This window comes from Lepisosteus platostomus, chromosome 10 (assembly GCF_059453375.1).
Source record: "Lepisosteus platostomus isolate fLepPlt1 chromosome 10, fLepPlt1.hap1, whole genome shotgun sequence".
Classification (NCBI taxonomy): Eukaryota; Metazoa; Chordata; class Actinopteri; order Semionotiformes; family Lepisosteidae; genus Lepisosteus; species Lepisosteus platostomus.
In genome coordinates this window covers 49,234,342-49,259,606 of record NC_142620.1, presented here as the reverse complement: position 1 = coordinate 49,259,606, position 25,265 = coordinate 49,234,342, and the positions used below count along the sequence as shown (strand labels likewise).

Genomic DNA, 25,265 nt, shown 5'->3' with positions numbered 1-25,265 from the left:
TTTTGTAAAACAAAAAATTCATTTGTCAAATTATATATCGCTTCTTTACTTGGTGTAATTCTAGTTAACAGTTATGATTCCTCGCTATACAGTAAGTGAATTTACTGTGACCTTTCATGTTTTTTCATGATGTTAAAGAACAGTGAGAACTACTTTTCTCTGATATTTTTATCTAAAATTATGACCAAGACAATTCAAAATTCAAATCTTTGAGGCTATTTATAAAAGTAAGTCAATCGCAACTGCAAGGCATTCAAATTGATAAATTGCCACTTAAAAAGACAATACTACTCATTACCAGTCATACAGTTACAAAGGTGAATGAGAATTTCATTTTATAGTTTTAGGATCCCTGAAACCAGGGTATTCAAGCAGTGAATAATGTTGTATAGCATATTAGAAATATAAAGAACTAGTTCTTGATCTGCTGCTGAAGGTGTTTGTCTGCCCATACAGGTTTTCTAGTCTTTTTTAACCTTAAACATTTACATTCCAGTTTCACAAGGTTGCATTGACATTTTTGCATACTCAATTGTGGTGATTTGAAGAACACTGAACTCTACTGAACTCTTTGTGTTATGGATTTGTGCGTTTGGCTTATATCATTTAAATATAAGTTCAGCATAATTACCTTTTATTTGCTTTTGCTTTTCATAAAGTTTTGCCTACAATATTTTGTGGAATTTAAAGCCGGCATTATAGTAATTGTCTCATTGATGCACACAACATTTTCTTTTGTTTTTTAGTGGCACATGAAGCTACATACTTTAACACTTTCATTTGGTCCTGAAAAAAATTAGAATTAAATGTTTTAGTTACAGGTGTGCCTCTTTCAGGAAATAAATTCTTGTTTATGACTAATTTCTAAGGATGTTTTGTAAATAATTTGACAACTTAAGTCAAATGTGGATTCCAGCATTATGGAAACTTCACTTTAAATCCTGTGCTTTAGAAAAAAATCTCTAAGCAAATGATCAAGGTCCATTAAGATAACAGGAACTAAAGCTGACGTAGAGAAAGCTTACATTACCAAAGAGGTATCAGCTTACCGACAGCAACTGCTTTGACAGTGCAAGCCTTAGATTAGCACGCACAAAATATACTTGTAAAAGCCCTACCTATGTAGGTATTTTAAGTAAAATGGATAAAAGAAGTCAATATTACATTCTGATGCTCTGGTTTTCTGTGTGCATTATCAAGAGCCATGTTAAAGCTACAGTTGTTTGGACAGCCTTTGTTGGAATTAGCTACAAGAATCCTCATACCAACCAGACTGAGAGACAGATCTGTGAGTGCGGACTGTATGGGTTGAATTCTCCTCTGGCGGGAGCAAAAGGGGTGGTGGAAATCCCAAACTCTGATCCATTAGCTTGTCGCTCTGACACTCAATTTAACAGCACTGGAGGTCCATGGATCGCTCTGATTGAGAGAGGGAATTGCACCTTCTCAGAAAAGGTCAACATAGCAGCCGAGAGAGGAGCCTCAGCAGTTGTGATCTATAACATCGAAGGCACTGGCAATGAGACAAGTCCCATGATACATTATGGTGAGTATGGTGTAGACAGTTTTATATAAAAAAAATAAAAAGTCCCGCTTTGCGTTTCATTTTATTGTTCCAATTTATTGGCTTTAACTGTACAGTTCGCAGTTTTTAAGATTTTTGTATAATGTGAATATTGTATCAGAGATACACACTACCGCCTTCATAATTTCTGTAGATCCTAAGAAATTTATTCTGAATTTACCTGAAGCACTGAGGACAGGTTTCAAAAGTAACTGTGTACTTCATATTAAATTACAAGGATCTTTATACAGTCAGTTACTACCTGTATCTGTTGAGTCTGGAGTTAAGATACTTTCATTCACTTTTTTTCTTGAGGAATCAAATATTGCAATAGGATTCATTTTCAGTGATAGATACATTTGTAGTAATGTGTAAAGCAGGAGAGGAGAAAAAAAACATTACAGTTTTAATGTAGTTCTAGTGTTCTGTCAGGACATTTACTGCATAGTACATACGGCAAGAGTTAATATCTGAATAGGTAATTCATTATTGTTTAGAAACTTTGTGTATAATAATATAGTAAAATAAACAGATCTTGTATTGAAGTTGTTCTGGTCAGGGTGCAAGTATCTGTGACTGCAAAATAACAGAGTATGTTATAAAAAGTACAGTATATTAAAATTATGTATTATGATTAAAGAAAAAAGGGTTTCTCTCTGCCATTGAATTGACATTTACAAGGCAGTTCAAAAAGTTGCCTTAATGGATTTAACACCAGTACTGTTACATGTTGTTTAGTTTGCTAATATTTGAATATGACTGTGAAGGAAACTTTGGTACCAACTGTAACTGTTAAGGTCAGGAAGAATGCCAGTTATGACGAATTTACAATCTATGAAAAAATATTTACTGTGCCCTAGCCTCTCCTTGCAAAGTAAAGAGTATTCAACAGTGGACTGTCCGTAAGCATGCAAATATGGACAATTACAGCAACCTTAGACTAAATTTAGAAATCACACGAAGAGGTTACGTTGCTTTGGGCAAACAGTATTGTAGAATTGAAACAATATGGGAAATAGAACAATTATCTAAATGAAAGAAAAGGGGTTGTTACATTTTCATTTTTAAACATAAGCACAAACACTATGTAACACTAAATGCGAAGGGACTCTAGTAACCCATTTAGGCGGCATTATAACAAAAATAGTTATTACTCTTATAATCACGTTGTATACTCGGCAACACTGGTATTGAAAACGCTACCTGTTTTCTGTTCTCTATCCTTTCATGAAATGAATACTCCCCGTCAGCAACGGGAGAGAGGGGGGCCGTGTGCAGTCAATGCAATACTTTTACATGGGCCTCCTACCCTGTTCCAATTGAGCCTCTATCCAACGGGTTTTATAGGCAGTCTATAAAATTAAAAGAATTAAAATTAAATGGGATCATACTCAGAGATTTATGAAAAAAAAAACAGAATACACTTTATATCTCCGAAGTGCCGTAACTCCGTCAAATGAACAAATTACTTGCTTAATTAATCCAAATAAGTGTTCTTAATCTTTAAAAATCACAATTATATAATTTATAATTATAATATATAATTTATAATTATAAAACAACGAGAACTCCATGACTACGGTTGGAAACCTCTGTTCCGCTGTTGTAAACTGCCATTGTGGAAACTACAACTGCGTCCTGTCGAAATTAGCAACCGGTTTCTAATGATCTCAGCTGGTATTTATTGGTATGAATTTGTTTAAACTGATCGCAACCTCTACGTTAGAAGCAGTCTAAAATTTAAATTCTCATTCAAGTGATGCTGTATGAAACTGGTTTTGAAACACTCAAAACTAGAGTGTACTGGTCAGCAGTAGATACCAGTTTCACATTTTCTACTGAAATTACCAAAATGTTCAGTATACTTACGTATGGCTAGAAAACGTTTGGAGTTTTTAATTTCTCACAGTGATGGAAAAATTCTGCACTACAAGTTTCCAAAGTAATTTTTAACATTGACCGGGAGGGGGAGACGAGCTCTTAATTTCTGGTAAACCGTAATTAGTTTTACTGCGTTGCAAACGAACTACTTTAGAGATTTTCTTTGTATGTATTAACATTAGGGAAATACAAATGAAGTCGCTTTTTATAACTGAATCAAGTGACCGTTAAAAAAAAACATATTTCAATTAATATACCATGAGGTTCCGTATGAGAATTTAAACCTACGTCTTTCATTTGACCCTGACGTAATAAAACACTGAAAACGTATTGTAATGGCGTTCAAAGCAAATATTTTAGGCCACTGTACTTCTACTTATCTTAATTTGCTCCGAAAGATTAATGACATCCAAATAATATTTTAGCTCAGAAAGAAAGTATAGTAGTTGTGTTAGAGTTGGTAAAAAAAAATAACCAACAATACGCAAGTTTCAGCATCTGAAATACTGTGAAGGCCAGGTTAGACTTGCATGCATCAAGTGATTCAAGATCAGTAGTTAATAGCCTTCCAGTCCTCAGGTTTTCAAGACAGGACACGTTTTATTGAGCTGTTTATAAGACACGGGTAGCCTCTCGCCGAGAAATGAACTTGCCCCTTTAAAGAAACAATGGGTGTGTTCACAGGCAATTTGACCTCTCGAGAAGAAGAAACAGCTCGATTGGTCGAAATGAACTAGTGCACCTGTCAGTGGCGACCGGTGACCGAGGCTTGGTGGAAGAAAACAATTTGTTCCAAGTTATTTAACTTTTTTTTTTCTAAAGCTCTTTCGTGTTCAACGTTTAACTTCACTCTGAACGGGACCCGTCTCGCAGTGAGCTGAAGAACGAGAATGAGCTTTCAAGTGCCGCGTTTCTATCTGTGGTTGTGTGCAGCTGTTGTGGTGTCGGTGTTTTCTTCTTCTGAAGCGAGTTATCTTTGCACCGCACTTGTGAACATATCGTTCACTGACCCCGAAACTAATGAAACAGTGTGGCAAAAGGACGAAAGCGGACTCTATGGCCAGGATTCGCCAAAAGCTTCAGTAACTGGGGAAGTTGTTATGCCGCAACCCGTGCACGGCTGTGATCCCGATACTTTTTATCAAGCTCCTACTCGCGGTCAGGAATGGATTGCTTTGATCCAACGCGGGAATGGATGCACCTTTACGGAGAAGATCAATATAGCGGCGAAAAACGGAGCCGTTGGCGTGGTAATCTATAATAACGACCCCGAATCCGAAAATCGGGTCATTCAGATGTCTCACCCAGGTACAGTATGTGTAAACACAGGTGGCTCTGTGCTAACCAGCTCGTGTTTGTCTTTAAAACAATGGGTTCTTTTCTGTATAAGAATGCAAACGAGTTTCTGAGGCTGAAAGTCTACCCCCCTGTATTGCGCTGTGAATTGTTATTTTTATGTTAGCGCTTTGCTCTTTATTGAGTTGGGTTCGGCAAATTCGTAGTTTTTGGGCTTGTCCGATGTATTGTATGCGTACTGTACTACAGTACCACTACGAAAAGCAGCCTTACAAATGAGGTGAGCCTTAAGTTTATTAACGGCCAATAAAGCATACAGATTACTGTATATACACATATAGTTCTGTAATTTACTTAAGTCTATACTCCTTTATTCCTGACTGTCCATCACCCCTTATACAGTACATTTTGTTTGAGGTAGTATTGTACGGATTAAGATCGATACACTGTGTACAATACAGTATAAAGACACATTTAATATCGATCCGATGCTTGTTCCCTACACTAGATGTTCATTAGCGACACTGTTCTGTGGATGAAGTTGTGTAGAGCTCTGTCATTATCAGCATTATCACAGTAGGATTGTTTCTTTATGTAAAGTTTACTTACGACGTGTTCAAGTAACTCAGACTTTGATTTTGTATGGAAAAATACAGCAGCAGGAACTGGTATTGTGGTTGTATTGAGGATGAGCGTTGTAGATTAGCATGATTTTGACCATTGGAAAACTAAAATAGGAATTTAACATTATAGATTGGATTCACAGCCCCCTGCTGACAGTAGTGCCTACCCGTTAAACTAGTTTTAACACTAGGCAGCCCAAACTCAGGGTCTGAGATCTACTTTTAAAAGCTTGTTGTGTTAACTGTTACCTTATATACTGTAGTCTACCAGCCTAATTTTATACATTTCGCTTTAATAGAATAATTTGTTTAAAATACTTGCATTATACGATAACGGAAGTTCCTACACCTATTTCAAATTCTCGGAGTATTTGTTATTCTTAAATGTTCTCACGGATTATGTATGTGAATTGGTACTGCGTGATGTACAGTATTTCTTGGGTCATGATCTATATGAATTTTAAACTTTCTTGTGCACGGGTGGCCTACAGTAGATGGTCCACATTTGAGGACCTGGTAAAGTAAAGGTTAGCAAAGCAGGTTGAGCTTTTATATTTGTAGTAATCCTCATCGGGCACTCGAGCTGTAATCTTACTAGCCAGGAGTGTAGTGATAGTTAGGTGATCTTGTCAAGCATGACAGAACAGTTTAATCCTGTTTGGTTTACATTATTCCAGTTTGGGTCATGTCAAGGGTATTGACAAGCATCCTTTAATGACTGGCAAGATGCTATCTGATGAGATTCCGTGCGGACTTTAATGTTAGGCTACTTGTGGCTCCAACCCCACAGACTTTAATGGTAAAGCTACATTTTAGGAGGGAGTATTTCTGGTCAGACCTTTGTTTTCCACAACTGTTAAATTACAATTCTTAATATTCCCCTTTGGCTTTTTATAGGGTGTTCCTTTGTTTTGCAGGGATGGTACAAGGTAACCCAGCTCTCACTCGGCTGTTTACTTTGTTTTAAAAATCTTAAAGAAAAGGGAGGTTGTTCATATTTTAACAGACCAGTGTGCTGACCATGTTTCTTTTTTAATGAGCCCACTAAAATCCTTGGTTAATATTTGATATGGACCCCAGGATCTGGCTCCCAGAAGAATGCTCTCCTGTGTGTGTTTGTGTTCACGTCTCCGTAATTTGTGTGGTGTAGGATACAGGTGAGCCCGGAAGAAAAGTAAATCTATTTTGCCTGTTTTTGAATGTACTGTGTCAACTCGCCTGATGTACACGTTTGAAACCCATCAGGTGTTTATGATGTCACGGAGCTTACTTTGCATTTAGAAGAATCTCCCATCATAACGGTTACAAACTCATTTACCTTTTGATTCAAGCTTTGGAAACTTAGAACATCTCATCTGCTTGTCATGGTTTAAATAAGTTGCTATACAGTATGTGCCTTATGACCTCTTAATTTTATTTCTTTTGCCATTTAGACCACTGTCAGGCTCACTTGTTCACATACTGTACTATTAGTATATATAGTACTATAATGTTTTTCAAGGGTGTGGTCCAGTGTTTTCTTTAAGGATTTCAAACTATTTTTTTAAAAGCCCAAGTAGACTGTAGCAATTTTGTCATCTTGAAGAAGAGATGACATGAACATGTTGATTGTCAATGGGAATGGAGCTCTCGTTGACACGTCTGCCGTTTGTGAAATGTTGCAATATGTTCATTTTATAACTTTGCAAATCTTGAATAAAGCAGTTTAAGCACAGGATCATGCATGTGTCATTACCCCTACCCACAGTGACAGATCATCGGCTCTGGCATGCTCCAAAACCTAATCCTTCAGCCTGTTCTTTTGAGACTGTTGTCTTGTTGCAGTTTTACACATAAGGAACAGCTCGTGTGTATTTTATCTGTGACCTGTTCCTATGTTATAACCTCTAGTGTTTCAGGGTAGGAATCTGAAACTGCTCCATCCACGTTTTCTCTCCCCAAGCTTTTGAAAAACACAATAGATTCATTGAAGCTCATCTTCCTGTTGACGACTGTTTCTGGCACACGTTTCAGGAAAAGCCCATAAGTAGAAATGATCCCACCTTTTGTTTTAAATACGACAATAGAACATTTAACGCGTGAATATGCACTTTAATTTTTTGTGTTGCAAGAGATTTAAGTACAGTGTACAGTTTGAAAAGGAGAATGATGTTTTTGTGTTGGACACCAGGTTGAAATGAGCAAAATACATTTACACTCCACACCCATGAGCCTTTTTACTGTTTATTACAATAAATACAGTGATCAATTGTTTTCTCTGCCTTGACTACCAATTTTGAATGAAAATAATAGGCTAATAAATCAAGTTTAATTTGTGGTTGTTCAAGTTCATCTCTGAGGTGTGCCTGTCTTTGTAGAGCTGTAATCATTTGTACCATTGAGCTGTTGAGGCTAAATTCCACAGTTACTCAGCATATCTGTGAAAAGTGTTTAAAGTTTTCTTTTCTCATGCTGTTAAAATGAAACATATTCTATTGAAAGCCCCTGTCTGATGCAACCAAAATTTTGTAAGGATATTTCCTTGTATTAGGCTGGTAGGAACACTGATGAAGCTTGTAATAATTATAATTAGTTATATTTGCTTTATTTTAATCTGTCCTCAGTTGGATTTGAATTTAAGGACAAGGTTATTAGCCACCTTTTGCAGCATAAGTTAGGAATTTTTCCAACATCGGCTTTATCACATTTGACTGTAGTGAAAGTAGCAGTATGCCTCTAAAACATAGTGCCATAAAACATAACAATTGTTAAATGTTTTTAGTGTTGAACTTTTTTCAACATTGAAGTGGGATTTCATTTCATCCCTATAATGAGGAAAAATATCCTTTAAAATATGCCGTATTTGAGATGTTGACGTGGTGAATTTCACTATTTTTTCATCCCCCTTTTAAGGAAGTGGTAGTACAGTAGATGCAGGTGAAGATTCCCTGTTGAGCTGTAGTCTGGACTCGTCTGTATTGAAACCCTGTAGGTTACTTGAGAATGCAGGAAAACCAGTCAAGTGCATGAAGAAACAAGTATTGTAGATGGTAAACTTATTATAAAAGACACAATGCTGTCTTCCAGTTGTACCTCATTTAAAATTTTCACCCAAGCTTGAGAGTTTGGTACATTTATGGATGGTTCATGGATTAGGTTTATTTTTTGATGGACATATCACAAATCTGAGTGGGTTTTTGTCTGCAGTACCTCAGTGTATAGTTTAGAAATAACAGTCCCACTGTAAGTGTTCCTTTCAGTGTTGGAAGCTTGAAGTTTTGATATTTCACATATAAATTTGTATTATTTATAAGTGTTTATTTAAAAACTGGTGGTAGATTATTTTTCTTGTTCCGAATCAAAATTATTGTCTGTTCCAAGAGCGCTAAGTCTGTTTGTTTTTCAGACTCTTAACTCTTTTCAAAACAGTCCTTGAGCCAGCAGCTGTTTTTTTTTGCCTGAGGTCTCATGTTTTTCCCTCATGAAATCAGCGATTCTCCCAAAGGCAGTTTCGGTTCCTTTCCTTTAATGAATGAACGTCTGATGGTTAAGACGAGACCAGGCCCGATCGTTACTCATTATCATCACACACAGGGCTTCTGCTTTAATTCCTTCTCCTCATGGGGCAGTTAAAGACTGTGGGTGTTTAGCTGGCTTACTCATCCAGAGATGTGAACAAACCCGCTTTTTTACATTTTGCTGCGGTGACAACCATTTACACGCTGTTTCACGTGGTTCGTTTGCCAGCAGCACAGGATGAAGCGGTTAATTTTGTGTTCCTTTCCTGGTGAAGCCTTGTGTTCTCCATTTTTATAACCCCAGATCTTTGTTTTGAAGTCTATTCAACACAGAGTAGGTGGCACATTGTTATCTGGGGCAAGTGTCTGAAGAAGAAAAGTAAAGACTCAAACATTTTTGCTGACTGGGCTCATGTGTTTATATAAGGTGGCCTAAAAAGGCCATACTGCGAGCGCTATAAGAAGGCCTTGATGTAAAGGTAACAAACTTTACCCAAAGTGGAGTTCCCCCCCCCCCATCTTAACTTGTATTGAAATGTTACACTTCGAAAAAATCTTGTTTGTTTCACTTTACTTTGTGTGAGTAAGCCTGATAATTCCCCTCTGTCTCAAAAGCTTGATCAGATAATCTACCTTTGATCATTCTGTATACAGTGTATGTGATGGAATAAAAAATGCTGTAAAGGGGTCAAAGTTTTATTCTTTTATGGAGGGAGTATAATATTTGGTAGTTAATGCAGGCAGTTTATTGTAAGGCATTTACTAGAGAAAGTAACCTTAACGACAGTTGCCCTTACAACAGGTGCCTGGTATGTAGATTTCCTGCTAGGGTGTGTTTTGTAAACCTGAGCATGACTCAGGAAGTTGTGCTCCATAGTGAGGTTAACCCTTTGCTGGTTGCTAGTTCATTTCTCAAAGTAAAATATTATTTATAGGAAAGCAATGGAAATATGGGGAAAAAAAGGATTCTAGAGGTCTATGTTTCAGGCATGCTAATTCATAACAGCATCTAAAGTTCATTTAATGCCTATTTTGTAAGAATTATCAGCCTTTTAAGTTTTTTTTTTACTCTGTACAACACGAGTACTTGGTTAAAGTTTTCCTGGTCCATTATGTCCTTTCTGTCAAGCACAGGACTTCTTAAATCCAGACCCCATTGTTTCCTGATTTTCATTCTTTTTTCAGTTGAACTAATGTCACTGGTTATACCTTTTATGCCCTGCTCTTCAGACATTGCATTTCAAATATTAACTTTCTAATTTATCTTAAGTATTTTCGTTTTGTAACAGAATGTGTGTCTTTTGCTGTTGATAAATTATAAACAATTTTACACTTGATCAATGGGACAAACTGAGCCCCTAGATTCTCCAGATAATCCGGTGACCTGGGAAGTCATGCTCTCTTTTGTCTGCTTGATTGCAGGGACAGGAAACACCGTTGCCATCATGGTGGGGAACATCAAGGGCTTGGAGATTGTAAGTCTGATCAGGAGCGGCATTCAGGTCACCATGACGATTGAAGTGGGCAGGCAGCATGGCCCCTGGATGAGCCACTACTCGGTCTTCTTCGTGTCCATCTCTTTCTTCATTGTGACGGCCGCCACTGTAGGCTACTTCATCTTCTACTCCGCTCGCCGGTTCAGCAGCATGCGAGCACAGAATCGCAAGCAGGTAAATGCCTCTTCACTGCCAAGTAACCAGAAAGGCTGAGATCTTTTATTCCAAAGGAGGGATTTATCCCCACTTCAGATTTAAAGACCTTAGATCAGGGGTACTGGAGAGCTCAAATCCAGTTAGTATTTTAGGTCATATTAAACTTGCAAATTTGGGAAAACCTGTGAGTAACCAATCACTTGGGCAAATATTTTGTTGAATCAAGGGAAGTCTAAAGCATGAGATGTTGAAGACCTCTGGTTTAGATTGACCCTTTTTTAAAGATGTGATTTCGGGTCCAGATTTATTCTTACATTAGATTGCATGGTGAATCTTACAGCAGTCCTGGAGGTAGTCTATAAAGAAGAAGAGAGCATTTGGCCTTCCGGTTTGGTTTTTAGTAGCTAAATGATCTAATGATTTAATTCAGGCATGTCTGGGGGAAAAAAAGTGATGATCTCAGCTTTGACAGTCAGGCAGGGCTGTTTGTTACTGACTGCAGGAACTCTTTTGTGTGTCTTGTTCTCTGTTTGAAAAGAGCACACTTCCCTATAGATTGTTTATAGCCTCTTTCATGGTAAAACCGGTAATTGAGATGGTATATCAAGAGTTAATTCTGGGGGGAGAACAAAACTTTGGAGCAAGGAGCTTTTGACCTTGTGCTTTTAAGAAACGCTTATAGTACAGTAAATGACGTTTTTCTTCAACAATGTTTACACTTTAAGTCTAAAGGGTAATACGGGTGATAACTGTTAAAATAGCTTAACAGATACGGACATCACTTGACTGTGTACTTACAGTACATGACAAGAAAAACTTGCTAAACAACTCGGAGCATTCCAGAATTATGCAACATCTTTCTTCAACTTTAAAAGAAAGACATAATACAGACAACTTAAACTTGGAAAGTGCCCTTTAAATACTAAATTTGATTAAGTGTTTTGGAGTTAACATTTATTTTAGAGTCTCTCGACTCTTTCAATTTAATGCCTAATTAGCTTTTTAAGAGTAGACTTTAATAATTTTAGCACTTTCTTTGTAGGTCTAAACTCCAGCTTCAGTGCAGTGTGATTCAGATCTTCTTAGTCTGGCTGGTCTGAACAGATCTGATTAGTCATGAGGAATTATTATGTAAGCAGGTGGGAGCCACTGTCATAAGAGTTTTGAATGTCTACTTATTTTTGGTTCAGATATTTCCTGTTTATCAGTATTCCCATTAAGTAATGTTAAAGAATCTCTTGGTTAGGGCTTGAAAATACAGTATTTTCTAAAAATCCAATTTTGATATACAGTAAGACCCTTTTACCAGAGTTTTTCATTCGAAATGAAATATTGTATTTCCCTGCTTGAATATCCTTTAAATGTTAGTCTTGATCCTGTCAGAGTTAGAATCCTACTGTGGCCGTTGTTACACACATGGTATATCATTTTGTATTCTGTGATCAATGATCAGTCTTGAAAAACTTATTTAAATTTTTGTGCAGGTTCCGCATCTCGCTTTGCATTTAAGATGATATAATGCTTAGATACTTGTAATCTACATTGGTCTCCCTGTTGAAACCAGACATGTAAGAATACAAAAAATAAAGAGCTTTACTTATGCAGTCTGTAGTCCTGGTTAGGGTTTTCCACAGCCTGCAAATGTGGATCAGTCTAACAATGCAAGGTCCTGCAATTTGATTAATTGTCCTATTTTCACCATTGACTCGATTTATATGAGGCATTTGTCCAAAGTTATTCATTTTTGCTTCTATAAATCCATTTGTAGTACTATGGATTAAATTTTTTACTTGATTTTCTCTCTTAACTTTCCAGTTTTGAACTTCCTTCTACCAGCTTTTTTTACTGAACTAGAATTTCATGTTTTGATGTATAATATGATATAATGAGGTGTATTTTAAAAGATCCTTGTTAGTGCTTTTTTGGTGCTGTTCCAAAAAATTGTTTGGGAGAAAGAAACCCCCAGCAACCCCCTGCTCCCTAGCTTATAAATACAGAACTGAAGTGTAGCTTCCCAGCATTCTTTACTACCACAAATCTCATTGTAAAGATTTGACAGTTTCATTTTTGACTTCGGCTTTTTGAACATAAGGAAAGTCCAGAATGGACAGGAGTTCTGTAGGTATTTTAGCTCAGAAACCTTTCTCTGTTGGCAGCCTGGCTTCTGTTTATTTGGGAATTAGCAGCAACTGCCTGTACCATTTGAAACTATTTGACTTGGCAATCACTGCTAATCTTTTCAATAGCCTTTTTGGTAATTTGCTCTTTGTTGTATTGTGAAAGACATTATATCCAGATGTACCCTGTTGTACATCTAGTATTCAGTACCTATAGATACGCAACATGCTCAGGACAGATTCCATAACTGGATGCCTTGCCAATAATGGAATAAAACTTGGAGTGGTGCACAGTATGGTATTTACTGCGGAGTGGGTATCCTTCTGCCAACACTTATAATGAGCCAAGTTGTTTCTCCCCACGTTGACCATAAAGACAAATGTCTTTCTTATCCAATTGCTACATTATTCGCAGGTCCAGTGTTGTTTTGCCAATATTTTAGTCTTCTCAGAGTGGACCTGGGGCCTCAGAGATGAAAATTATTCCATTATGCAGTAATTCAAATGATTTGTACTTCGCCCACTCTGCAGGGCAGTGAAACATAGCAAGCTGTTGTGAAGGAGCTATGCAGATATAATGTATTAAATATTTCGTACAGAATGCAGCCTTGCTTTTTCCTAAAGTTGGCTATTCTTTTTTCCCCCCCTCTAAAGAGCATCTAAAAATTAGTCAGTATTTTCAGCTGCTAGAAATTCTGGATTAACATTTTATGAAACCAATTATTCATTCCGATAAGGAGTTGATTAAGAGCTGATCCCAGTCAGAACGCGCAGAAGTGTGTGTGAATGACAAACCTGGAATTAGGAATGAAAATATGTGGTCAGTGAGAAGTAAATTTGGAGTGTGTACCTATTTTAATTTCAAACCTGCTGAGCTATGAGTCGTGGTCACAAAGCAAGTTGCATGTAAAATCTGTGTTCCATGCAGTGTTCTCTGACAAAACTGTTATTTATCAGGAAAACAGAAAGACAAAAAGCACTACATTGGTAGGTGGTAACAAGCCTTTAGTGTAAAAGTTTTCACACGTTTCAAACAGAATGTATTTAATGAAGGCTTTTCTTCAGTTCTTATTAGTCTGGCTTTAAGCAGTTTGCAAGCTTCTAATTTCTTTTCAGTTGACGAGTAATTAATTGCTAGCTAAGCCAGGGGTTCCCAATCCCCAATTCTAGTGCTGGAGGCCTACACACCCGCTGGTTTTTGTTACCAAGCTCTGTCACACCATTGAACTCTTAATTAACTTAATAATAGGGTTAATTGGAACTGCTTGACACTTTCCCATTCTTAAAAGTGTTTATAAGCGGCCTTTGAACTATTGCATTTCATACTGAAAATGAACTCCCAAACATTGCAGTATTAAAAACAAAATCTTGTAAATATTCCAAACGAGCAAATTTCAATTTAGGCTTCAAATAGGTAATTAAGTTTCAGCGGGTATGGAACCAAGATTGAAGACCCCTCAGCTAAGCTTTTCCTTGGTTCAACTTGAATTGTTCAAACTGCAGTCCAAGTGAAGTGTTAAGTGCCTTTTGCTACGCGATTGATTTTTCCCTGATGGAGGTAATGCTTTTCTCTTGCCTTAGTCATGTACATTAAATAACAACATTTCAAAAATAATTGTTACTCATTCGGGGAAAATTGCTGAGTTGGTGGCTAGGCTGTTGTGCATTTTGGAATCTGCTGGTTTTTAAATGTACGAGCTCTGCAGTCGGCCTGCAGTGATAAACTCAGACTTGAGTTTGGCAGACCCCACATTCCTAGAACCATCTGCCTCACTATAAGGTGATGTAATGTTTCCAGAAGATGTTTCCTGGGAATACTTCGATCACGTAAACACTAGGTTCCCCTAACGGAGGCTGTGTTATGCTCCTTGTCAGCAAGGGAAATACACTTGCATTGTAAAGATCCCAGATGATTCCCTGTCAACTCTGTGACCTCATCTGAATTTTGTTTTCCACTTCTTCCAGGGTAGTTCAGTGTTCTAAGTAGCAGTAAATATACAGGAACAACAGTGCTCTGATTTGATTTAATCTGATTTAATTTTTCTTGTTGCCTTATTTCCCTTTTGTTCAGCATTGATTTAGCCCTAGATAGTACTCCTTGTATATTTTACCTAATATGGGGAAATGCTCTTGAATAAATTTGCAGCTTCTTTTTTGATAATAATGAGAAGCACAGCATGAATTCACATTTAAAATGTCTGAAAATGCTGTTTATAGGTATTTTTTTGCATTGGTATTGTGTTTTTTTTCACCCATACTAGCACTGTTTTAAGTCACCCCCTCTTTTCGCATAGTCTCTGTGTTTTTGCCAATGATTACAAAAAAAGTGATTAAAGCCAAAGAGCTGTGAAGGATCAGACATTTATTTATCTTATTTCACTAATTTGCTTTTACTGTGTAAATAATTTACTAACATCATTTTACTAACTATCCTGCTAGAATAATGACAAAGGACCGTATCTTTCTGTTGGCTGTTTATTATTCTGCAAATCTCCTACAGTACCTTGTTTTAAAATGCTATTTTGATGTTGGAAAAGCTTGAGTAACAGCTACTGTATACACCAAACCAGAATGTGATAGATTAAATGTGGCTGTTCTGTACTGTTTGCTTACTTTCAGAAACAACTTAAGGCGGAGGCGAAGAAAGCCATTAGCCAGCTTCAAGTTCGAACTGTGAAAAATGGAGATAAGGTAAAGAACTTTTCATATTCAACCAGACCCTTGTATAGTATACTTTGCAGTCAATTCCAGCATTCTTTATTTTTAGAATGCTTTCATTGTCATTTTAAAAATTTTACTGCATCTTTTAAAAAGATTTTATGCCTTTGAAGGTGGTTTACTACATTTTTGAAATGGCATTCTGTTTTGTTAATCAGTAAAAAGGTTCATATTTTTTGGCGATCACACAGAGGGTGTATCGTTTGGGAAACATGTAACCAACGTCTGTAGTTTTTAGTTCCAAACGGTTATACATTTTGAAGTGATAGTGAGGTCACATTTAGTATATTGTTTAATATATTGGAAAAAATGCAAATAAATTATTTTTCCCTGTTCGCTTAAGTTGCAGCTTACAAACATAAAGGCATTCACACTTATCGTGTTGTAAAGAATATAATGTAACAGAAAAGGTAAAGGCACTGCCATATTTCTGACTGTTACTACTTCATGGCATCCTGCTCTTTTCATTGGTGCTGGGTTTTGACCCCTTAGAAATTAAGTATATTCATCTCAGGGTCTTAGGGCTAGGTACTCCTGTAAAAATTATTGGATGTTAAGAACAATTTGGACTTAAATGTATGTTTTGAGCATCAACACTATACTTAAATTCTTCACTGAAATTTTCTATCATTAATACAACTGATAAGAATGTTTCCTCTTGCCCCATCTTTAATCTCATTTACCAAGCAATCACATTTAATTGACTCCCCGACATTTAAATATTTTGTTCCTCTCTACTCATTCATAAAGCTAAAAGGTCACTTCTTGCACTACAAATTGCATATTGGTCTGGATTAACTGTTTGTGTAAACCAAAATGGCTAAAATTTCAGTGGGTGGTCCCTGTAAAATTGTGCTTCTACATAAAGATATAAAACCTTCATCAGAGTGCAGCAATGTAAAATATTAACTAAGATTTCTGCAAAGCTGGACGGGATCGAAATTTATCTGCATTTTGTTTTACCACGTAAAATTATTTTGTTTTTAAGGAAACTGGACCAGACGCAGATGCTTGTGCTGTTTGCATTGAGGCCTACAAGCCAGGGGATGTTCTTTCTATCTTGACTTGCAAGTATGTATGATCATGATCTAGGTTTAGCTTTTAAATCTGGCTTTTAAATTTCTTTTTAAATATCTGCTGGATAAAGTACAGCAAGTTCTTTACACTAATACATGCAGTGGCATTGCCTGAGATGTGAGCAGCATTCTGTAGACATTTCTAGGTGGTAATGTTGGAATGTGCTGCTCATTAAAATCTGCATCTGACAAAAGGGTAATAAACAAGCTTTAGTTAAAGCCACTCTTCATTGAGGAATGGCTGGCTTTGTTAAATTTGGTAATGTGCGTTTTGATTGTTCCTTTAGATTTTCGTTCGTAAAGGTTAAAGGGGTAATGCAAGTTTTATTTTCTTTCCTTATTGAAGTGGGTGACCTGGATTTGTATTATATCAATTGCAAATTCCACATAGTATGTTTCGTGACTGTTTCCCAGACACTACCTCTAGCAAACAAAGCTGGGTTTAGAATTTGCAATTGGCAGGTCGAGTAGTTATTTGATCTGAGTAGTGGTCTGTTTTCCTGTTGTTTCTAGGGTGCCTCTGCCAATACTTTTCTAGTATTCCATAAGTCATTGTCTAAAGTTGTCCACAGGAAGGACTCCAGCCAGTTGTACTTGCCCATTGATTTTCCAAGTGCTTATTTAGTCCATTCTAATGCTGTCACTTTGCAACGGGGGTTAAGAGAAATGTTTTAATCTGTAAGGTCCTTTACTCTCTGAAATAAGTAATCTAATCCATAAATCGATAAAAGGTCTGTTAAACACCTCATGTGTTAATTGTCTATAATTAATTAATTAATTTTCTATAATCTCCATGCAGATTTTTCATAGCAGCAACAGGTCCCTCTTGAAATAAATAATTTGCAGAATTTAAGAGCTGGAATTGAAATTTTAAAATCCTGTCAGTGATGAGGCAAGATTGTGACAACTATCAAAGTCTAATTGATACCAGTGTGTATGCAGTATGTCAGATGGGTGGGGGGAAGCATCGTCCTGATTGAATTGTAAAAGACAGACCACTAAACACAGTCTAAACTGGAAGGAGCAGCTTGTTCAGGGTAGAGAGATATTCATTGGGGCTTTGGATATTGGTCTTTTTAACCCATCTCTATGTGCTGCATGTTAGCATTCATCCATTTTCTAACCAATTCACAGGGATTGCGATGGGGGGGCATATCCCAGCAAGCAAATGCACACACTCGCTCCAGGGCCAGTTTTCCCAGAAGTCAATTAACCTACCAGTACGTCTTTGAACTATACTCCCCAGGGGGAGAAATACAAACTCCCTGCAGATACTGTAGCACCCAAGGAATTGAACCAAGGGCCCCCAGCGCTGTGAGAGAGCAATGCTAACCTGCGCCACTATGCCTCCTACGGTATATGTTTGCATATGTTTTGAAAATGCATTATAATTGACGTATTCACAATTTAGAGATAATCTAAGTTAGTGGTAGAAGAAATGAAGCAGAGTTTCAGAGAAGCTTTGCCTTAACATAAAACGTTTATATCTACCAGAAATGCCTGAACAGAAATTTAACTTAGGAACTCAAGCAAGGTTTCAAATGAAAGGAGGCCATCTGGACCATCTAACTCATTTTGGTAGTTGGTAGCTAATTGATACAAGTATCTAGCGGTTTCTTTAAAACCAAGCTGTCAACTTCAACGTGAGTAACTTGTTCCATTCACCCTCAAGTCAAAGGATGTCCTGTTCTCTTTCTAAAATGCATTTCCACATAGTTTCCACTTTTGTCCCCTGGTTCATATTTCATTGTTCTGAAGATGCCCACTGCATTAACTGTGAAGAGACCAGATAAGTCCTTAAAGGCATTAACTTTTGTCTTGTCTTCAACAGAAAGAGTTCAGTTATGCTTTAAGTCATTTGTTTCTATTTAATGCACAGTATTGCTACTGTAGTTGCATCTAATTATTTTTGTTTCATTGTGCTGCCTGGAAAGTGTGGGGGGCGGGTGTCCTGCTTTTTAAGAAGCAGATCTGGGGGCACAGATGGCTGACCTTTAGATGAATCTCACCTGGGTTGGCATTCCTAGAGCAGCTTGTGTAGGGTTCTTGCTTTCCGTTCTGTCGATTTTTGTACTGTTAAAATCCATATAACAGCTATTACTAACAGTAAAAAGCTGCTCACCTGATCAATCCACAGGCAAAGATAAGTACATTGACAGGGAGGAAAATAAACTCATGAACTGTTTTAGTTGGTACAGTATTTGAATGCAAGGACTAGATGGACGTTTTTAGTCTTTCAGATTTGTGGAATACTTTTTTGTTTTTAATAATAATAATAATAATAATAATAATTGCTTACACTTATATAGCGCTTTTCTGGACACTCCACTCAAAGCGCTTTACAGGTAATGGGGACTCCCCTCCACCACCACCAATGTGCAGCATCCACCTGGATGATGCGACGGCAGCCATAGTGCGCCAGAACGCTCACCACACATCAGCTATCAGTGGGGAGGAGAGCAGAGTAATGTAGCCAATTCATAGAGGGGGATTATTAGGAGGCCATGATTAGTAAGGGCCAATTGGAAATTTGGCCAGGACACCGGGGTTACACCCCTACTCTTTTCGAGAAGAGCCCTGGGATTTTTAATGACCACAGAGAGTCAGGACCTCGGTTTTACGTCTCATCCGAAGGACGGCGCCTGTTTACAGTATAGTGTCCCCGTCACTATACTGGGGCATTAGGACCCACATGGACCGCAGGGTGAGCGCCCCCCGCTGGCCCCACTAACACCTCTTTCCCTTTCACCTTTTTCTTAACGGGAAGTAAACTGCAGTGTTTTGCAGGCTTGGTTTGGATTGGCGTTGGTGGGCATAACTAAACTTGGAGTGTCAAAAGCCACTCCGATGTTCAGTTTGGTAGTTAGTGTCTTCATTTTATTCCATCTCTTTCTATATGATATTCTTCATTACTGTTGCCGAGTCCTCATGTGCTGTTGTACCCTTGAGCAACATGAGTCACTCAGATGATAATGTTTCCTGCTGTGTAAAGAATATAAATAGAAGTTGATCTGGATAAAAACACTGGCCACATTCATTATTGGTGGGCTCTTGATAAGTATAGTGTGAGCTACTGTATCATTAAGACTATTTCCAGTTGTTGCTTTCAGTCCTTCCGCCATCAATTTAATGTTAATGGGGAAAGCAACTTCTCTGATCTTCAGTATGTTTAAGGGATGCTCGCCTACAGTTTTATGGTTCTGAATGACAAATGAGAATTATATTTTTAAACCTTGAGTTTTATTGTGGAAATATTATTTCTAGCACTGGAAGTGGTGTGTACTGTACCCTTCTGCAATCCTGCCAATGAAATGAGAAGCTGATTATTTATGGACGGGACCTAAGGGAAGACATTTCTTGTTTTTTTGTTTCAGCCATTTTTTCCACAAATCCTGTATTGAGCCCTGGCTGCTGGAGCACAGAACCTGTCCCATGTGTAAATGTGACATCCTGAAGGCCTTGGGAGTTGAGGTGGGTTTTAGATCACTGTTGCCAAGTAAGACTCCAGTAAGAGGCCAGCCTCTGATGAATTGTTTTTTTTTTTCCAGTGAAGACAGTAGGTAGATTTTAAACAGAATTATTTTAAACAAAGTTGTTGTGGAGTATTTGAACTCATCCTAAAGGACACCTGTGAAGTGGACCTGAGTTACCTATGAATCCTACCTTTTAGAAATCCTTGTTTTTTCACTGTTTTAATCATTCCGGTTTCTCTCATTTGTCACCACTGTCGTTAATGTGAAAATCAAGATCTTTTTCAAAGGTCTTGCTTCCTCTTCAGCTTGAATTTGCTTTTCTAGAATAAACAACTAGGGTCAAAGTTTTCCATTTGCGCAAGGCTAATAAAATGATAAAAGAGAAGAACAGGTGATGGAGCAACTTACTGTTGAAGTCAATAGAAAAATGAAGATTTATTAAAAATTAGTTTTCTAGGCAAATCTACACTTAATATTTAGCTATTAAGAACACGATCTCTGGAAATTAAAATCTCAAACTTCCTTCATCGCATTTATATGGTCAGCTTCTATACAACTTAAGTCAGACTTGGGTTCAGTTGTTTTTATATGCCCTTCAAATTCATTTATTATTATATTCCCTCCACTACTGAATGCTATCCACTTATCCACTCAATTATGCCTGTTCATGTTCTCAACCAGTTCAAAATGGTTACCTTTCAAAGTTAAGAAGATCATGGAAAAAGTTCATTTGATATGATTGGATGGTGTTTGGCAGAGGTGATTAACATCATTGTGATGACCTGGATTTAATTCTTTTAAGTTTCGCATTTTAAATTTTCAAATGCATTTGAGCTCAAGATTGGTAATCCATGTAATTTATATTTCAGTGGGACAAAGGAGAATGGATCTTCTATTTATGACAGATATTTGTCTAGCAGAATACTAAGTGTCTGGCCTCCTACAGAACATGAACATGCACAGTTTGTGATTGTTTTGTTTTTTTAATACTCTGGCCTTTCTTTGAGAATCTGTGATGCATACTATATTATCCGTAGCTGAACTGAATCTCTTCAGTTGTTGACAAAGCAGACTGCAAGGGTACTTGATACAGGTATTTTAAATCCTGAGAGCTATTTTTAAAGCTTACCTAGAGGATTGCTCCGAGGCCAGCTGTGAAACAGTGGCCCAAGGAGACAAGTAAAAATGGGTAGCATATTCAGGTCAGGAAGCACTTCTTTATGCAGAAGTCCATGGGAGTCTAAGGAAAACTGCCCGGCCATTTTGGTAATGCAGATTCCTGAGGATCCTTCAAGACTCCTTGGGACAAAATGATTGAATCAGAAAGCTCCTAGCAAACAATGAGCAAGATGGGCCTAAAATGGGCCTTTCATTTTTAGATGTTATGGTCTTGGTGGTAAAGCCCTCAGGTTGTTTGGTAATCAGTCTCTCAGTAATTTTGCGTTTGTTGGTCATCATTCTTCTAATCTCTGAAACTAAAAAGGTATGGGATTTAGTACAGCCTACTGCAAGTGAACTCCTCCGTTGTGCCTCTTCTGTGCCTTTGCAGCCTGACATTGAAGAGCCTAGTATTATGGTACCTACTGCCCCAGAGTTCAGGAATTTTACCCGTGGTACCCCAGAAATGACCGAGGAAGAGCCCCGAAGTGAGACCGCGTCCTCGGGTTATGCTTCAGTACAAGACACAGAAGAACATGCGGAAGCTACGCACCACCCTGAACTTGAAAGTAAGCATTCTGATTAAATCTTTACAAAGCACGAGCACATGAGTACCTGGCCTGCTTTATTTGGCAAGCCTAGTGAAAAGTTTTATTTGAATGAAGTTACACATCTGTTTCAACATGTCTTATTGGAAATCTTAAACAGCTCTTCTACTTTGAAATTACTATTTTGAAATTATTTGAAATATTACTGACAGCCGTTATTGCTTGACTTGTCAAATGTTAGACCTGCCACAAGTATATTTAGAATATGGAAGTTCTTTTTTCAAGCATACTGATAGAAACTTCAAACCAGAAACAAATTCCAAAACGCCTGTTTAAACACTTGTTTTACTTGCATAACCCAGATACCTTGGATATGACGACTCGCCATGTGATCTCATTTGTGGCTTAAACTGATAAGTAGTGTCCATTAAATATTTGCTCCCTAAAGTTTAAAGACATTAAGATTTGATTCTGTTCAAGTTGTGGGAGTCTCACTTCCTTCTTAAGGTGAATCTGATATACTGCTGTACTTCATAGATAACTGTTACACTTTGAACAAAAGTTACAAGGGTGATTTATTTGGCATACTGTGTTTGTCTGTGGAACTTCTTTACAAAATCTCTACAAGAAGGTCCAAGCATTAAATGTAGTGACAGTATAATAACTACTGTATTTATCGCCGGTATGATCATTTTAGTTTCCAGTCCATTGACTTTTGCTCCTACTGTCACAGAATTGTGGAATAGTGCCACTGTCATGACTGGTTAAATGAGGAACAAGGCCAGAAATATTCTGTTCACTCAACATGGTAAGAGGTTCTAGGAGGGAGTGAAAATATTGTATTCATTTTTCCATTGTTAAAGCTTTATAGCTTACTGTACCAAAGAGGTAGGGACGCAGGTACAATGGTGTACGTTGAAAATCTCAATATTCTGAATGAGAAAGATCAGCCAGCCATTTCTTCTTCAAAATAATGTTAGAACACATTCACAGTGGCATCCCAGTGAATGCACAATGACCCATGGGTGTTTACAAGGTCTAAGGGCTTTCTTGTGGTGTCTTCCATCGCTGATTAATGCTGGTTCTCATTTGCTTCAGTTGACTGCCAGAATGAGGAGACTCCTCAAGACAGAGCAGTCAGGGTGAACGTCCAGCCACAATATGACAACCTTGGCTTTGAAGGCGACGAGAGCAACCTTCATGTGGCCAAGACATAATGCCGATGAATGCAAAAGAAGGAGGATCGGGAACTGATGGGATTGATGCCACAATCGCATCACTTCACATAAATTTCCATGTTGATAAATCAAAACTGAAGATTCAGCTGCATTAAAAACAAATACAACCAATACTATAATATTGAAATTCCTAAGTGTTTCTGCCTATGCATTTTTAAGAACCTTGACTTACTCACTTTCCCTATGCATAACCACTTTTTTATTTTATATTAAGAAAATACTTCTCCATTACTTTCAACGGAATGTAGCAAAGCACTACACTGACTGATTTGATTTTAGGATTTGATTTAATTGCAGAAAAAGCCAATAGTCCTCTAATTACCAATTGGGGGGGGGGGGGGGGATAAATATCTTGTAATCAAATCAAACACTTTAGTTGCATGGATTTTTAAGTTAATGAATAAAGTTTTCCATCAGTTACATAAAAATGCAGGTGGTTAACCTGAAGCTGTTCACATACTGTAGCTTAGAAAATCCAGTCTGTTGTTTTGATAGCCACAGCTATCTTGATACTTTTATAGCATCTGCATTTTCAGACCTTTTGTTATCCCAAGTGTGGTTTGAATGGTTTGATTCCTTAAAAAATCGTTTTTTTCATGTGTACTAAGCCCGAAACCCTAGTAGACTTCATTTTAAAGCACAGTTCAGTATATAGGGAAAATGGTGTATTTATGACATGGAGGGTTTCTTTGTTTTATGTGCTGCAAAACAGATTTTGTGTGAAACTGTCCTTTGAGTTATTGGTATATTGCAATATTTTGAATTTTCCTATTATACCTGAAAGCTGCCATGCATGTATTTCATGACTGGAAGTATCGGGTTGTAGTTGTACTTTTCATGTTAAGTGGACTTGAGATGGGCACAAGAGTAGATAGATTCCTAGTGAACTAGTGAAATGCTTCCACCTACTGGAGTTCCTTTGCAATTTCTTATGTAAATCTTGTGCCACTCCAACCTTCTTCTGTCTCCAGAATGAGTGACACATTTTTTAAACTATCAAAACCTTTTCAGAGGATCATCTATTTTTATATAATGATCTCCGTTATTTTTAAATACAATTTCAATTTTTTTTTAAGTTTGGAGTTGGATCAGTCCCTACACTTTTGCATGGGTTGTATTCTTAAATATGTCTCCAACAGTACATGAAATGTTTATACAGGGTGTTTAATAATGTGCAAATCTTAAATGAAGTTTTTTTTTTTGTCTGACTTCCAGAGCAAGAGTCTTTTAAAGTAATACGGAACTCACTCTTTCTCCACTAAACTGCTATGAAGACATGGGTACCTAAAGCTATTTAATGCATAATATTGGAATGTAAAATGTTTGAATGATTTCACTGAGTATTTGCAAACCCAGATTGCATGCACTTTATTTACTTTGCTAATTATTTTATTGTGCTGTCATGACTTTCATCAAATATATTTTTTAAAAAACTGTGACTTGTCTTAACACTGAACTATTAGGTCCACTCTTAAGTAATATTTCTTCAAAGTGTTTTTTTAAATTACATAAGGGACAAATAGTATTGGTTCTGTTATTTTCTTAACTTCAGTGTGGGAAAATTAATAACTGGTGTACATATGATTAAAATTTATATTGAAATTGTAAATAAAATTGTTATTGTACTATTCCACTGTGTTTTTATTGGTTAGTGTGCATGTTGGGGAACTGTGGAGAGTGTTGCCTGATATAATTAATTCTGGAACTTTTTAATGACTTTGGGTTGACTGAGTAGAAGACTTAGACCAAACAGAGGATCACATCTTTCACCTGGACAAAAATGTTCCAAACCTACTGTAGTACTTTAATATACGTTATTATTAATACTATCATGTTCAAATTCTATAATTCTCATATGTTTTCATTGAGTGTTCAGTCAGTGGATATAAACTTTAGTTTAATGTGTGCTTAGGGCAGGTGTGGACAAACTCCACCCTTTTTTTCTTTCTCTAAATCTTCAGTAATCATTAATTGAAAGGTAATGAATGGGAATGTAGAATTGTGATTGTTTAGAGCTAGAGAAACCCCCAGCTGTTTTGGTACTTAAGCCTTTGACTCTTGTTTGTCAGGCTCAAATTCTGTTTAATCTGTATAATGTATCTAAAAGTGGATTAGAGCATGCATTCTTCTTGCCCAGTAAGATGCTGTTTGTGTTGTGGTCAAGCTAATTATTCACAAAGGATGTTTATTGCCAAGAAGGTAATGATACAAAAGGCTTCTGCTATCAATTCATGTTTTTGGATGGTGGATAGCCATTGTTAGTGTAAGACATTTACAGTACATGGACATAAACCATTTTCTTAGAAATTAATGACCTCAAAACTGAGAGACCTAACATCAATGCTGCTCGAGTTTGATCTGAATGTTTTTTAAGCCTAATATCCAAAACGCTGAATTTTCAACTAGATGTTGGGTAAGATACAA

The 25,265-nt window shown here is 37.1% G+C and overlaps 1 protein-coding gene across 2 annotated transcripts; it reads left to right on the top strand.

Annotated features, from left to right (window-relative positions):
- Positions 1-1,022: 1,022 nt before the first annotated feature.
- LOC148653857 (E3 ubiquitin-protein ligase RNF128-like) lies at positions 1,023-24,471 on the top strand. Of its 2 annotated transcripts, none has more exons than XM_088596837.1 (7): positions 1,023-1,546; positions 10,284-10,531; positions 15,250-15,321; positions 16,337-16,419; positions 19,799-19,895; positions 21,447-21,624; positions 22,702-24,471. In XM_088596837.1, the coding sequence occupies exons 1-7, from the start codon at positions 1,141-1,143 to the stop codon at positions 22,818-22,820; spliced, it is 1,203 nt and encodes a 400-aa protein (XP_088452963.1). In that variant the 5' UTR covers positions 1,023-1,140; the 3' UTR covers positions 22,821-24,471. The 2 variants fall into 2 exon arrangements, with proteins under 2 accessions (XP_088452963.1, XP_088452962.1); XM_088596836.1 differs by lacking the exon at positions 1,023-1,546 and adding an exon at positions 4,145-4,753.
- Positions 24,472-25,265: the final 794 nt, after the last annotated feature.

Bases quoted from the DNA above. Each gene is read 5' to 3' on its own strand.
- LOC148653857 (XM_088596836.1), top strand. From the start codon at position 4,336: ATGAGCTTTCAAGTGCCGCGTTTCTATCTGTGGTTGTGTGCAGCTGTT. The intron at 19,896-21,446 runs GTGGGTTTTAGA...GTGCCTTTGCAG, and splicing joins TGAAGGCCTTGGGAGTTGAG to CCTGACATTGAAGAGCCTAG. The intron at 21,625-22,701 runs GTAAGCATTCTG...CATTTGCTTCAG, and splicing joins GCACCACCCTGAACTTGAAA to TTGACTGCCAGAATGAGGAG.